The sequence below is a fragment of the Oryctolagus cuniculus genome, chromosome 9, assembly GCF_051225735.1.
Source record: "Oryctolagus cuniculus isolate XC-2025 breed Fujian yellow rabbit chromosome 9, ASM5122573v1, whole genome shotgun sequence".
Lineage (NCBI taxonomy): Eukaryota > Metazoa > Chordata > Mammalia > Lagomorpha > Leporidae > Oryctolagus > Oryctolagus cuniculus.
This window is the reverse complement of record NC_142875.1, coordinates 14,076,340-14,091,998: the sequence shown is the minus strand read 5'-3', so window position 1 is coordinate 14,091,998 and position 15,659 is coordinate 14,076,340. Positions and strand designations below refer to the sequence as shown.

The 15,659-nt window shown below is 58.4% G+C and overlaps 1 protein-coding gene across 2 annotated transcripts in view; it reads right to left on the bottom strand.

Annotated features, from left to right (window-relative positions):
* Window positions 1–272: 272 nt before the first annotated feature.
* STK24 (serine/threonine kinase 24) overlaps window positions 273–15,659 on the bottom strand; it is an 87,606-nt gene continuing 72,219 nt past the window's right edge. For both annotated transcript variants that reach the window (XM_089303486.1, XM_089303487.1), the window contains exons 6-11: window positions 7,642–7,827; window positions 5,870–6,015; window positions 4,338–4,461; window positions 3,350–3,418; window positions 2,689–2,825; window positions 273–1,272 (exon numbers count right to left, since the gene is read on the bottom strand). In XM_089303486.1, coding sequence (XP_089159612.1) covers window positions 1,236–1,272; window positions 2,689–2,825; window positions 3,350–3,418; window positions 4,338–4,461; window positions 5,870–6,015; window positions 7,642–7,827 — 699 coding nt within the window. In that variant the 3' untranslated portion in view covers window positions 273–1,235. The remainder of the gene's footprint in view (window positions 1,273–2,688; window positions 2,826–3,349; window positions 3,419–4,337; window positions 4,462–5,869; window positions 6,016–7,641; window positions 7,828–15,659) is intronic.

Sequence of the window (15,659 nt, the reverse complement as noted above, 5' to 3'; positions counted from 1 at the left end):
CCTGCCTTGCTCCCCCAAGAACCGCCACTCCCAACAATTGGCAGCATCAACACACGTCCACAGGGCAGGAGAAATCGCCGTCCCAGAAACCCACAGGGTGCCTCCAGGCGAGCGCCACGCCATGTCCTCCAGGGCCCGTCTCGAGCTGCAGGGGGCGGGCACGGACACTGGCCCCTCTGCCGTCCTGGCACACATGCAGCCACACATACATACACGGCACGGCCGCCCTGGGCTCCGCAGAGCCGCGTCCCAAGGAGAGTATGCAAGGTAAGTGTGTTATAAAATTTATTCGTGTAAGCATTCAGACGTTTTAGGTGGCAGAAATGATATGCAGATTCCACTACAAGGTGCAACAGAAAATCGTACTGGGAGAAGACGGTACATCCGGCGCACACCGGCAGTGGCACGACTCCAAACAAAGGCTGGCCCAGGGCGCGGCATCCGGGAGAAACGTGAAACAATAACTTAAAGCTCCATGAGACAAGATATGTTCCGATTTAAAACACCAAGAAATAGTACCATCAATGGGACAGGAAACCAACATCTAAGTGTACCAAGGGGATGGCGCCTGTGCTGAGGTACAGAGAGGAGCGGGAGTTATTACTCATGGCAAACCCTGCAAGTACAAAATAAAACCCAAGTCACTGCTCACATAATTCAAAATTTACATGTAATAAAGGCAAGGCAATAGACTCAAGTTATGGCCTGTCAAATATTTACTCCACTGACATTATCTACAGAAGCACTTGGCCAGTTTGTACACAGTGATTCCTTATGCACGCCAAAAGGGTTTCCGTAAAAATGACACTATATACAGATCTGTACACCGACCCGCCAGAGCGATTCTGCGTCTCCCGGGGGAGCTGTCAGCTTGAAGCAGGATACCTGAGGTTTCGCGTCTGCATTGCCTGATCGGAATCCCAAATATACACTTCCGGTTTGTGTGAGTTTTAAAGACACTCTCCTTGAATATGTGCACTATGGTGAAAAGTAAAAACAGGAATAATAAAACAATCGCTTGCAGGCGCAGGCACAGCCCCACCCCATCCGTCCCGGAGACTTCATCTGGCCGCGGCACGGCGAGGGCCGCCACGTGTCCCGCGCCGGGCGCCGGCGGCCGGGGGGACGGCCCCTGGGCCGCGCACCTGTTCAGCAGTCAGCAAAGGCTCTCCTTGACTCTTAAGGAGGAGGATGAAGAAGAAAGAAAAACACAAAACCCAAAATGCCAAGGCGTCTCAGTGCGACGAGGTTCCTCCGCCACTCAGAGAGTACCTGGGGAGAAGAGAAGAGGAGCCGAGTGAGTGCCGCCTCCAGGCCCCACGGGAAGACTCGAACCAACGGCAACAGCAACCCAAGCTGCAGGAACGTAAATGGAGCCAACATGAACAGCGTCATCAGTCTACCATCCAAACGACGCGTGACGATGACAGGCATCACGGCTGCAACACAGACGCCTGCACAGGGCACAACAGCACGGCAGGACGTGCTCGGCCTGGCCGCAGGGACGCCGGGAGTGAAGCCGGAAGTGACTCCCCACAGACTCGGCAACCTCCAACAGCTAATGGGGAAGCCCCAGCCACACAGCCGCCCGGGCCGCACGCACGTGGCGGGGGCGTGAGCGCAGGCAACCATTTCCAGTCACAAAAGCTCCGACCTCATCCAAGCAGCCCACTCTGTAGCCACGTGTGGAGACAGACCGCTCTCGAGATGTTTCAAAATTTACTATGATCACAAGAAAAAAGTTTTATGCCCAACAACAAAGAAACAGGTGAGTAAATTATGCAAGCTGGATGAAACAGACTAAGATTCTAATGACCTGTACTTCTAAGTGAGATGAAGAATCTACACCAGTTAGCAAGTATGCACAGGATTACCTGTGTCCTGGGCAACGCACAATGTCCCAGGCCACGTCTAACAAGGCCTCTGTGCACTCACAACCCTGGTACGTGCTCACGGCTCGCATGTGACAAGGGAAGGCAGTGCAGCAGGTGACGGGGTCGGGGGCCAGGGGTCACGCAGTCTCCACTCTATGATGCTGTCACCCTTTACGGTGCAGAACCTGGCCAAGGATGTATTGGTGACTTTCCTCAAACTTTCCAGCCCTCGGCGCTGTCCCAGACCACTCATGGTTACGTAAAGTCTCTTAACAGCAAGTGCTAGCCACAGACCCTGACTCTAGCTTCCAGAACTTAAAAAATGAGATCATGGGACGAGCTGACAACACGAGAGAATTCAGCGAACCCCAACTGAGATGGAGACAGGCTCTGGAGCGCTTCACGCACAGTCGCTCCCAGTCTGAGGGGATCCCCCAGGGTTAAGGCCAGAAGCGGGAGTGAGGCCGAGCAGCAGGCGGCTGCTGGCTCTCTGTGCCGCAGCCTGCGTGTTGCTGGACAGTGGTCGCTCGCAGGGCTACGCACGCTACCTCTCCGAATAGTAACTGGGCACACACTCAGGAGTGGGCAGACACGTGGCCATCAGCCCATACTTCTGTGGCAAGAGCTGCAACGTGCAGGGTCCCGTGGCCCTGCAGCTGGTTTCTGGCGTCCTGTCACTCACGCCTACTGATTTGCACAGAATTCCAGACACGTCTGCCCTAACTTGCTCCTACTTTCGCCTTGTGGCCTGGAACAAGAGAGGCAGGTACGAGGAGGAGGCGCCAAGGGACAGGCAGCGTGGCGAGCACATCACCTCTGCAGCCGCTGCACGAGCTGGGCCACCATGGTGTCGGAGATCCCGGGGCAGGCCTCCTCCGCCAGGTAGATGGCCCCACGCAGCTCCTCGATGGAACCCACGCTCCCTCCGCACGCCTGGCTCTTCTCCTTCAGCTGCAACACAGGAGCACAGGGCACTGAGTGCGCGGGTCCCGGCCGAGAGCAGCGAGAGGGAGGGGCAGGGCAGGGCAGGGCAGGGCAGCAGGCAGCACAGAGACCAGCGGCTTCCTGTGCCTCCTCCAGATCTGACCGTGAGGCTGTGCCTGCTGGCTCCTTCTGCCGTTACAGAAAAGCAACGTCAAGTGCAGCAGGAGTCACACTGGCTTCGGGGAGGAGGGCAGCCCGGTGGGCGACAGGACTCTGCCGCTGAGAGGGGGCGCCGTGGAAAACACAGCGACTCCCAGGAGGCCTGCAGCAGCCCGGCAGCGACTCACTGATGCTGGTAACGTGGCCCCTGCCACTCTGCCTAGGCACTCACGGGGTGCCACACAGTGGGCACCGCCCAGCAGAGGCCAGCGGGGGTGGGGGGTGGGGCGCACACGGAAAGCAGCGCCTGAGGCTGGCGGCCGCAAGACCCTGCACAGACCTTCCCCACCCCCCACCCCCCCACCCCACCCCCAGTCAGCCGGTCATCTTACCTCTGCAAACAGAGGAGAAATAATCGTAGATAAACACTGGGAGAAAGGTCTCTTTGGGATGTCTTTCATCTAGGGGGAGGGGAGAAGGAAGTCATCAGAAAGTTACCATGCGTGCTGGCAGCGGCACGGGGGCTTCCTGGGGGGCTATCCAGGCGCAGAGGCGGAGTCAGCCACCTCCCCCCGGGGGCCTGCGCTAGACGAGCCTCAGCGGCAGGGACAGGCAAAGCCACGCGGCCTGGGAAGCAGGGCCTGCGTCCCACGTGGAAAGGGAGCTAACAACTGGGAAGCGGGATGCTGCACCAGCTGTGCAGCAGTCACTACTGAAACCAGACGGAAGACAAAGACATTTAAAACAATTCGTCAAAATTAAGTTTTATGTAAGGACCAAAAGCAGTAATTTTAAGGCCCTTAAACAAACTCAATCAGGGCCGGCACTGTGGCATGGCAGGTTAAGCCTCTGCCTGCAGTGCTGGCATCCCATATGGGTACTGGTTTGTGTCCCGGCTGCTCCTCTTCCGATCCAGCTCCCTGCTGTGGCCTGGGAGAGCAGCGGAAGATGGCCCCAGTGCTTGGGCCCTGCACCTGTGTGAGAGACCCAGCAGTTCCTGGCCCCTGGCTTCAGATTAGCTCAGCTCTCTGCCTGTTGGCAGCCACTGGGGGAGTGAAAAACCTCTCTGCATGGAAAACCTCTCTGTCTCCCCCTCTCTAACTCTACCTCTCAAATAAAAAAATAAAATCTTAAAAAAAATAAATAAACTCAATCACAAACACAACCATGGTGTGTAGTAAGAGTTAACACTAATACACCAGGCAAACACCGTCCAGCAGAGAGCTCTGAAGTCACTTCGTGCTGGGACCTTCACCCACCCTCTGCTCCCGGCAGGGCCAGCGTGTGGTACCCCACCCACCCCCACAGCCAGCTCTACCCGCGAGACAGCCGTCACTGCACAGAGACAAGTGCCCATCACTCCAGGACTGGCAGACGCACCTTACTTCTTTCCAAATCCGCTGGCTGCAGGGCTCCGTTCTCCAGACTCTTGGGGTCCTTCTCTCGGATGGTGAAGATCCAGTCCCCAGAGTCACTTCCCCCAGAGGCCTGGCCATCTGTTTCCCTAACACAGAAGCAGGCGGGGTCCATCAGTGCACGGGCGCTCAGGGTGCCGCCCCGAGCCCTCGACCTCAGCCCACACGCCCCACCCCTACTCCCTTGGGAGTTTCTGCAGGAGACAGACACCATCAACGCCTGCCACCATGTCAGCAGCAGCAACACCAACCCTCTTCCTAACAGGGAAGGCGGCCCCTCCTGGCGTGTCACCTCTGCTCTCCACCGAGAGCCCCCACCCTCCCCTCCCGGCGTGTCACCTCTGCCCTCCTGGTGCGTCACCTCTGCCCTCCACCGAGAGCCCCCCGCCGGCCCCTCCTGGCGCGTCACCTCTGCCCTCCACCGAGAGCCCCCCGCCGGCCCCTCCAAGGCCCCCGTCAGCTGCCCTTCACTGAGGGGCGTCAGTCTGGCGGCCTCACCCCATCGGAACCTCGGCTGCAAAGCTCCTGCTGCCTCTGGGCCTGCCCAGCCACTGGGCCGCACCTTCCCCTCTCTCACAGTTCAGTTCACCCTCTGCGGTGTCCCCGGGGCCGGGGCGGGGCCTGCAGCTCTCCTCGTCCCACCCACTTGCTGAGTGACACCTGTATTCTTAAGGCTCCAGTGACCTTTCAGAGCAGTGGCCCCTAGATTTGTACCGCCTGCCTGCCCGGCCTGAGCGCCACACTCGGTGTCCTTTCCCGCACATCCTGTAAGCAACTCAAACACAGCTCACAGCGTCCTGTGACACCTGCCGTGTTGCCCCGGCTGGAGCGCCCTCTCCTCCACCCAAACCCATCGCCCAGTCCTGACTCGAAACCTCCCGCGTCATCAACCCTGGGCTCCCGCCTGTCTCCAGCACCATCCCCTCAGCAGCCGCCGAGCCCCGTGATCTCGGCAGAGCTCCCGGGGGACTGCAGGCTCATGCCCAGGGGCTCGCGGCTCAGGTGTGCCGAGAGCAGAAGGTGCCCCGCGGGAGGCTTCCGGCCCCCACCTGTCAGGATCGCTCAGCCCAGCTCCGCCATCCCTAACGTAAGGTGCTGGGCCCATCCCCGTTCCAGCCAACGGAATGCCCAGATGCTCAACCGGACACCAACTTCCCTAACTTCCGGGTCCGGGCTTTTACACAACACAGGATCACGGAAACCCGCGTTCACACCCTCGGAAACACACCTGAGGCTGCTTCATCTGAGCAGCCTTAAGAACAGGAAGCATCATGCCGAGAAAGGACGCCAGGCCTCCGGGCCCAGCCCTGCTTGCAGCCCCACCGGACAGACCTCACCAGGAGGAGCTCCAGCGCGACACCACGGGGCCGTGCGGTTCCCAGAGCCCTCGCGGCACCCAACTCAAGCAGCAGCCCCTAAAAGGGCCCCCAACGAGAGACGAGAACCAGGAGGCCCCGCAGGCGCACACCCCGGGCAGCCCAGACGGCGCCGACTCACGCGTCCGAGTCTTCGGAGCTGGAGTCGTCGTGGCTCTGCTCGGCCTTCCACCTCTTGTACCTGTCAATGAGCTCGGTCAGGTAGGACGTTTTCTTGGCATTGCGGAGTATGAACTTGTGCTTCAACAGCTCCTTGGCGGTGGGTCTCTGGCAAACACACAGCGCACACGGAGCGTGAGAACAAGCTCGCTCTTCACGGCACTTCCTCCCACTCCCCCGTCCCGCACACAGACGGGTTCTACTTCCCTGAGGATCGCAACCCCTGCCGTGGGGCACCTGTGCCGACTGCACGTGCAGGGTGGACGGGACAGTTAGTCAGCGAGGGCCTCGACCTTCCAAGGGGACCGACCCAGCACTCGCGCACAGAAATGTCACAGAAACGTCACAGCACCACACCCCACAGCTGCCTGTTTCCTGGTCTCACAAAACACTCTGCGACAAATGCTGACTTTCTGCACTGACCTGTGGCTGCGGCCAGAAAAATCATTACGGATGTTAATTTGCAACCACAGAAAAGAATCCAGAAAGGGGCCAGGAGAGCTTTCCCTCGGCCTGCAGAGCGCACGTGTGGGTTCCTGCCCCCACCAGCCCTCCCCACTTACGAAATGGGTCCCCAGGGCTGCCGCCTGGGACCGGCCTAAGGACGCCACCCCTGCCCTGGGCTCCGCACCGCCGCAGCCATCCTTCCGGCCTCGGCCGAATGCTTTGCCCGAGGATGGCGAGTGCTTCCCCAGGAACCCAGCGGAGCCACAGTGGCACAGACGGCAGGGAATCTGGGAACAGCCAACGGTTCACGCCACGTTCCCACTGCCTCTGAACGGCTAAGGCTTGGTCAACAAGAAACATGTGTTTCTCAAATGCACACTTGAGGTGGCCCAGCCTTCACTCCAGCCAGGTCTCCCTCCTGTCCATGAGAAACTCCTGGAACGTTAGGTGCTCCTGTGTCAGCCTCTCGTCCTGCGCCCAGAGCAGGTCTGTGCCCAAGGCTGGGGCAGAGAGATGTGAGCTGGGCCTGTTTCCCAGGGGAAGACCAGTGTGCTGAGCCTAGATGAAGCAGGCAGGCACCCGCCCCCACCGATGCCTGAACTACTGAGCAGACCCCAGCTGCTGAGCTGGGGCCAGCACCCCAGAGGCGCTGGGAAAATGCTCCTTTCCCCGCGAGTCCTGCACCAGAGCTGGCACCGCACTGGAGAGCAGGGTGCTCCTGTAGGACTCACCCCGGGTTTTAGGTCAGAGCCCGTGAAAACGGGGTTCGGCTAACTCTGCTGCAAACTCAAACAGCTGGAGCCACATGCACAGCGAAACAGAGGGCGGGCTTCAAAGCAACGTCCCACCCAGAGAGACAAGGGCCACAGCACGTGGGCGCCGCTGAAAACAGAAAGGGGGGGGGGGCACGCTCACACTCAATCTGTTTCTGAAACACGCCAACTCGAAACTGAAAACAGTACTTTCTGAAGACTTGTTTAGCCATTATTTTTCAAAAGGCTAGTCTTTGCCTCTACTAAAAGCAGCATAATGCTTTATAGCTAGATCGTCTATAAATATTAGAATTTTATGAGCACACATACAATGGTAAGAACATTCCTCAGGCTTAATGAAGCATGAAATGCTAAAAAATCTCAAAGAATATAGGCAGATTTGCTTAATCCTTGAAAGGCGAACTATGCATTAAAACAGGCAATCTAAAGAAACCAACCACACGCATTTAGAAAAGGAAAGTGACAGGAGGCGCTGACACAGCGGGTGGGACGGGAGGGCCGCGCGCGGACTCACGAAGCTGGGCTCCTTGTTGAGGCAGGCCTCCACGAACTCCTTGAGCGGCTTGCTGTAGCTGCCCTCCAGGGTGGGCGGGTTGTTCTTTGGGATGAGGAATAAAACCTTCATGGGGTGCAGCTCCGAGTGAGGCGGCTCCCCCTTGGCCAGCTCTATGGCGGTGATGCCCAGGGACCAGATGTCCGCCTGCAAGGACAGAAGCACTTTAGCCGAGCACGAACACAGACAGGGATAATGCACCTACCTAATCCTCTACGGTCCTGGAAAAGTTTACTACTGTTGACTGATAATGGCGGGCGGGACCTCTTAGTATAACCTCAAGACAGGCAACAACAGGAGGAAACTTAACACCCCAAACACGTTCTACCTTGCTACTCGGGGGCCCGTGCTCAGTCAGGAGATGAGCGGGCTGGGGAGGGGCCGTGTGTCCGCCAGCCAGCCCGCCCATGGCAAGGCTGAGCACTGGGCCCCGCTGGGGCAGACGAGCAAGGTGTGCACGCCAGCTCCACGGGATCAGACAGAAGGGCTCACGGGAGTCGGTTTCCTGTCTGTGCAAGGGGCGCAGCGCTCCACACACACACAGAAGAGGAGAACCTGAATCGAATCGCCAACACTCTGCCAGGTAGGTTTTGACTGTGGCCATGACACATTTTAACATAAACTCAGGCCTCAGGACACTGTCCCCATGACTGCAGCCAACACAGGACTCTTCCTGCCTATCAACAGTAACACTAACCATCGTCCCCACAGCGAGCTGACACTGAACCGTGAGCGCAGGAAGCTGGGTGCTTTAAATGCATTCTCAACATAAACTATTCCAACTACAAAGTGTTTACCTAAATGCATTCTCAACGTAAATTATTCCAATTACAAAGTGTTTACCAGGATGCACTCCCCAGCAGAGAGCGCATCTACAATCCCTAGTATCAGGTAACCATGACGTCCTCGCAACTGTTCAAAACCAGGCCCTCCAGAGCGGGGTCCTCTGAGTCAGGCACCAAGAGGCCGCCTGCTGCAGCTCACCGTCAGGTCGCCTGGGCTCTTCATCTAGAAGGGCCCCAGCCCCGCCTCCCGCCCCCGCCCCCAGCTTTAAGAAGAAATTGGTCTCCAGCTCGGATTTGTCTTCGTGTTTCTTCTTGGTGTCATTTGTTTCTCCCGGATCTCTTGTCAAACGTCCTACAGGCTTGGCAGGAACCAGCAGCCCCGTATCGGCCCCCTGCTGCCCACCGTGGCCATGACAGATGGGCTAGGTGAGTGAACGTGTGCTATGAACGTGAAGAGCAAGCAAAGCCGCACAGGAAACTCTCCCGCACTGGTGGGGCCGTGTGAGTGGCTGGCACGGATTCCTGGAGGACAGGACAAGAGCCCCAGGACTGCTCGAGTGGGCCAGGACTCAGGGCCAGGGGCCCGTGTGCCCTGCAAACCCATCACTACACCCGGAACTCAGCACGCCTCCCTTGCACTCACCCTATGGCAGGACGGGACAAGGCTGAGGCACAGCACTGCGGCACCTGTAGCGCCTGGCTGCTCTTCAACCCTCCACAACCCGGAGAGGACTCGCCTGCAAGCCTTGTGAGCGCCGGAAAGCCTCACCGGAAAGGCCCCCAGTCAGGGAGCCTCCTGCGTGCTCTGTTCCCCTCTTCTCAGTCCTTACGCTAAAGAGACTGTGTTACAGAGCAGCACGGGGCTGGTGCCTAGCACAGTGGGTAAAGCCACCAGACGCGATGTCAGCATCCCACAGAACATCCCACACAGCACTGGTTCAAATCCTGGTCGCTCCACTTCTGATCCAGCTCCCTGCTAATGGCCTGAGAAAGCAGCGGAAGATGGCCCAAGTGCTTGGGCCCTTTACCATCCATGTGGGAGACCCCTGCACCCACGTGGGAGACCCTGAAGAAGCTCCTGACTTCAGTCTGGCCATTGCAGCCATTCAGGGAGTGAACCAGCAGATGGAAGATCTCTGTCTTTCTCTTTCTTCCCTGTAACTCCCCTTTCAGACAAGTAAAAAGTAAACTTTTAAGAATGCAAAAGAAGGAATATTCCTATTGTCTTTCTCTCCACAATTTGGAGTCCTTGATTGATTGCTCACTACAATTATTTAAACCATTAGAAATGTGATTTGTTCTAGAGCCCTTTACCCCCCTGAAGGGAAGTGGGTTCCTGGCACCGAGGCTGTGCGGGGGATACAGGTAAGGGAGTGGCGAGAACCAGCCGCACGCACAGCCCCCACGTGTCCCGGCTCCTTCCTACTCCAGCCCTCTTGGGTTCCATCAGAGCTGCTGCTGTGGCCGAAGCATGCTGCCCGCGGCCACCCGGATCCAGAGCCTCGTTCCCTGCCTCTGACAACACTTGCAGACCACCAGGCACCTCGTGACCCTGGGAAGTCCCACTGTCCCTGCTGTCAGGGCTGGGCTTCAGCTGCTTTCCCTCTGGGGGCCAGAGGACAGGCCTCCAGGCTCGGGGCCAGGCAGCCAGTGCGGGAGGCGCCTGCACCTTAGTCCACACGCCCATGCGCACAGGGCCAGCTGAGATGGACTGAGCCGGCATTACCCCTGCTGGCACCTGGGGGAAGGGTGCACAGGACACACCATCACCAGACCACTGGTCCCCCTCCCAGGCAGCCCCACAACCCCAGACATACTGTGCCATCCGCTCCCTGCCTCCTGCCCCTCGCTTCACTCAGAGCTGTACCCCCTCCTGGGATGCAGGCCGGCCCCTCCCAGCTAGCCACAGAAACATCCAGACTCCTCAACACCAATGACTTCCCCTTCCAGCATCTCTTCTAAATCGAAGTCAGACGCTCTGACACGCAGACACTGAGATCTTGCGCCAGGGGGACACCCGAGTGAGCACACGGAACCCGCTGCTGACAGACAGGACTCTGCTCGACAAGGAGGGCAGTGGGAACAGCACACGGCGGTCTCCCGAATCCTGGCAGCCGCTTATCACATGAGCACGGGAGACACGATGCAATTTAAGTGAGAAAAGCAAACTATAGAGAACATCATTCCAGAAGAAACCACCATCAGCTGTCTACAACCAAGACAAAGATGATCTCATAGGAGCCCAAATCACAACTGTAAGTAGCGAAAATAAAAACGGCTTTAATAGAAGATATTTACTTAGTCAGCTGCAATATTTAGGAACACATTTATTAGGTAACACTGAGAGGTATGAAAGTTTATGGGCACTGTGGCCGGCCATCTCCACCTGCAGCACCAGCATCCCATATGGGCACCGGTTCGAGTCCGGGCTGCTCCACTTCCAATCCAGCTCCCTGCTGGTGGCCTGGGAAGGCAGTGGAGGATGGCCCAAGTGCTTGGCCGTCTGCACCAGCATGGGAGACCAGCAAAAAGCTCCTGGGTCCTGGCTTCAGATCAGCCCAGCTCCAGCCGTTGAGGCCACTTAGGGAGTGAACCAGCAGATGAAAGATACCTCTCTCTCTCCATCTCTCTATCTGTAACTCTGCCTCTCAAATAAATAAATCTTAAACACACACACACACACACACACACACACACACACACACACGTTTACAGGCACTGAACAGTCCCCAACACTCAAGCTAACAGAGCCGGTGAACCCAGCTGGGAAGCAGGCCAGCAAATGCAGAGTCCAGCAGCCAGCGGCTAACCCCGCCGGGGTTCACGTCTCCAAGTGTTGTTTTTTCCATCAAGGCACCACCTAGTCCCATTTTCACCACGGCCATGCAAACAGTTATTTCAGAGACGACTGGACACCACAATGACTTGGCTTAGGCCTGGCAGCAGGCCAGTATCTTCCAGATTATCAGTGAAGAACACACCACAGCCTCTGAGGCCGAGAGGCGGGGCTTGGAAGCGAGTACAGACAGCGCCCTCACCCCAGCCCAGTCTGCAGGGCACCATCTCCACACCTCGGCCTCACCACCCACAACTTAGAGTTCACACACAACCCTGCGTGAGGCCGTCCCCAGCTCCCTCCTTACCTCACTGCGCCGCCCCGGCCCCGGCCTGGGAGAGCAGACACCTCCCCTGCACCTGCTCACTGTAGGGGCCACTCAGCACACCGCAGAGGGACACAGTACCTGGCACCGCGCAGAGGGCACAGTACTCAGCACCCTGCAGAGGGCACAGTACTCAGCATTCTACAGAGAGGCACAGTACTCAGCATCCCACAGAGGGCACAGTACTCAGCACCACACCGAGGGGCTCACACTCAGCACCCTGCAGAGGGGCACAGTACCCAGGACTGCAGAGGGCACAGTACTCAGCACCCCACCGAGGGGCTCACCACTCAACACCCTGCAGAGGGGCTCAGTACCCAGGACTGCAGAGGGCATAGTACTCAGCACCCTGCAGAGGACACAGCACTCAGCACCACACCAAGGGGCTCACTACTCAGCACCCCGCAGAGGGCACAGTACCCAGCACCCTACAGAGGGCACAGTACTTAGCACCCTGCAGAGGACACAGCACTCAGCACCACAGAGGGACATAGTACTCAGCACCACACCAAGGGCTCACCACTCAGCACCCTGTAGAGGGCACAGTACTCAGCACCCCACAGAGGGCACAGTACTCAGCACCCCACAGAGGGACACAGCACTAAGCACCACGCCGAGGGGCTCACCACTCAGCACCCTGCAGAGGGCACAGTACCCAGGACTGCACAGAGGACACAGTACTCAGCACCCCACAGAGGGCACAGTACTCAACACCATGCCAAGGGACACAGCACTCAGCACCACGTTGAGGGGCTCACCACTCAGCACCCTGCAGAGGGGCACAGTACCCAGGACTGCACAGAGGACACAGTACTCAGCACCCCACAGAGGGCACAGTACTCAACACCATGCCAAGGGACACAGCACTCAGCACCACACTGAGGGGCTCACCACTCAGCACCCTGCAGAGGGGCACAGTACTCAGTACCCCACAGAGGACACAGTACTCAGCACCCCGCAGAGGGCACAGTATCCAGGACTGCACAGAGCACAGTACTCAGTACCCCACAGAAGGCACAGTACTCAGCACCCTGCAGAGGGTACAGTACTCAGCACCCCAGAGGGGCACAGTAGTCAGCACCACGCAGAAGGCATAGTACTCAGCACCCCACAGAGGACAGAGGACACAGCACTCAGCAGCCCATGAGTAAGTCCGGACAAAGGGACATGAAACGGGCAATGTCTTTACTCAGGCCCAATCCCCTTGCTAACAAAGCATCACAATAGTCTCACAAAGAGACTCCCGTTCTCCAGCCCAAGCCCCTGCTCTAGCAAAACCAAAAGCTCCTTCAGGGGAGAGCACAGGTACCCCCTGGGCACCACCTCCCTAACTCACCCTAGAAATACTAACAAGCACCAAGGTTCCTGAGACGCCTGGGCAGTGAGCGCCTGGCAATGCTGTTTTCAGACAAAGAACATAGACTCCCGTCAGAAGCCCTGTGCACATGAACCATTCAGGACAGCCGAGCAGCCCAGGTGACAAGGGGTGAGAAACACTGTTCAAGAGGCAGTGATAGGCCAGCGCTACGGCTCACTAGGCTAATCCTCCACCTGCGGCGTTGGCACACCGGGTTCTAGTCACGGTCGAGGCGCCGGATTCTGTCCCGGTTGCTCCTCTTCCAGGCCAGCTCTCTCCTGTGGCCAGGGAGTGCAGTGGAGGATGGCCCAAGTGCTTGGACCCTGCACCCCATGGGAGACCAGGAGAAGCACCTGGCTCCTGCCATCAGATCAGCGCAGTGCGCCGGCCACAGCGGCCATTGGAGGGTGAACCAACGGCAAAAGGAAGACCTTTCTCTCTCTCTCTCTCTCTCTCTCTCTCACTGGCAACTCAGCCTGTCAAAAAAATAAATAAAATAAAAGAGGCTGTAATGGTAAATAAGGTTCCAGACGCCTACAAACAATGCCGGTCTGCAAGCCCCGTCCCTTCAGGGGTGGGGGGAGAAGGAGCGAGACAGACAGACAGACACCGGCAAGGCAGGGATGGTGCATGCACCCAGGACGCACACTCTTCACGTTCCCAGTGCAGCCCGGCCACCCCGGGTGAGGTTCTCCACCTGGCGCGGGCTCAGGAGGAGGAAGCACCCACAGAGAAGCGGCTCTGTGTGCCAGGAGCCAGAGCGGCCCTGCACTGCAGTGCAGCAAGCCGGCCCAGCCCACGAAAGCCCCCTCCGGCCGGCCTTGGCTGAAACGCTGCTGCGAAGCGACTTCCAGGGAGGGTTGCCGAGTACGACAGAAACAGCAGAAGATTTGGCTCTTGACATGGCTGACAGAGACCGGGACAGGGTTTCTCAGGTCACCTGCTCCCCACCCAAGTGTGCGCTCCCCTTGAGAACATGCACAGGGGGACAGCAGCATTCCGACGTCGCCAAGGGCTCTGGGAAGCAGGCTGGCTGGGTTTTCAGGTACTCAGAGAGGCCCTGCATGGAGCAGACACACAGGCAGTGGCTGACAGACTGAAACCTGTGGTGTGCCAAGCTACCCCGGCTGATCTGAGACCAAGAGTAAGAGGGCGATAATCCTGGTGGGTGCACTAGGACCCTGGGGTCTAGTCTAAGCCCTGCTGCAATCAGATGAGTGGGCTTCAGCTTAAAACAAAGAGAATGCATCACGGACCTAAGTTCTCGCCAGGTCCCAGAATCACATGACCCCAGGAAACAGGCCGATGGCAGAGGTGCTGTGGAGATGAGGTTAACCACGGAGGTAACCCAACAGCTGGGGCCAGACACCCACAAACACAACGCCCACAACATGTGCGCTCTGCCAGGGGACAAAAGCCCACCAGCCACGACCACAATCCCAACAAAGAGACAGCCAGAGCCACCCTTCCCCTCCCCCACAGGAATCAGGACCTCAACCACAACGTCAACACCCTGTGAGAGCCGACGGCAAGTGCAAGGCCACAGGAGCGTCACCCAGGCACTGTGCACCGTGCTAGCAAGCTGGCCCAGCTAGTAAACACTGAGAGCATTTCTGTTTCAAAGGGAGAAGCGGAGTGAGTGTTCGGCGTGGCAGTCACCATGCCGCCTGGGCCACCTGCCTCCAGCATCTGAGGGCCCGGGCCTGAGTCCTGGCTCTGCTCCCTAGTCCAGCCTCCTGCTAATGCGCACCCTGGGAGGCAGCAGTGATGGCTCAAGTCCTTGGGGCCCTGCCACCCACATGAGAGATCTGCATGGAGTTCTGGGCTCCTGGCTGCAGTGTGGCCCAGCCCTGGCTGCTGCAGGCATTTGGGGAATAAATCCATGGGGGCGAATGGGGGGGGGGGAGGGTTGTTTGTGTGTGTAAATATACACAGAGCCCCAGATAAGATGCTAAACTAAAAACAATAAGAGAAACAGTGTCTGGCCTGTAAACCTATCTGAGTTAAACATTGCTAGAAACTCCTGCCTCAGAAAAGTCAATTCCGTGGCTCACGCAGGATTTTCACTGTGCACAGGCCGCTCACAGGAGCAGATGGTGGGAAATGACGTTACATCAGAGACCCAGGCAGCAAGGAGCACCCAGGGTTTTCAGTCCACCCTAAAAGGCTTCCCAAAGGGAGAAGGAATGCAGGAGAAACGGGGAGAGTGAGAGCGCGGACAAGTGGGAGCCTCGGGGAACCAGGATGCCGCAAGGACGGCCAGTCCTCAGTGCTGGGAGCTGCAGCCAGCACAAAGGCTCAGCTCTGCAGCTCCGGGACAGGGCCTGCAGCCGCCCTGTCCCCCCGCCGGCTCCTGTATGCAGGGGCCTCAAACATCAGTCTTGTCCAAGGCCTGGCCCACGCCCACGCCTCTCGGCCTTCAAGCCCACCTGTGCCCTCTGCAGACCACGCCTCCGGGGCCCTGCGCGGGGCATCTCCTAGGCAGGCCGCGCCCATCCTCGCACCGCAGTCCCCCTGCCTCCACCGGCACACGCTCCGTCAGGTGTCCCCACACCCTCAGACCCACAGTGCGTGTGCCGGGGGCTCGTGCACGCAGGAGGCAGAAGGCACGGGGCACAGCCAGGGTCGGAGAACCTCTTTTACGACCTATTTCAAGGCGCCAGCCTCAGTCTGACC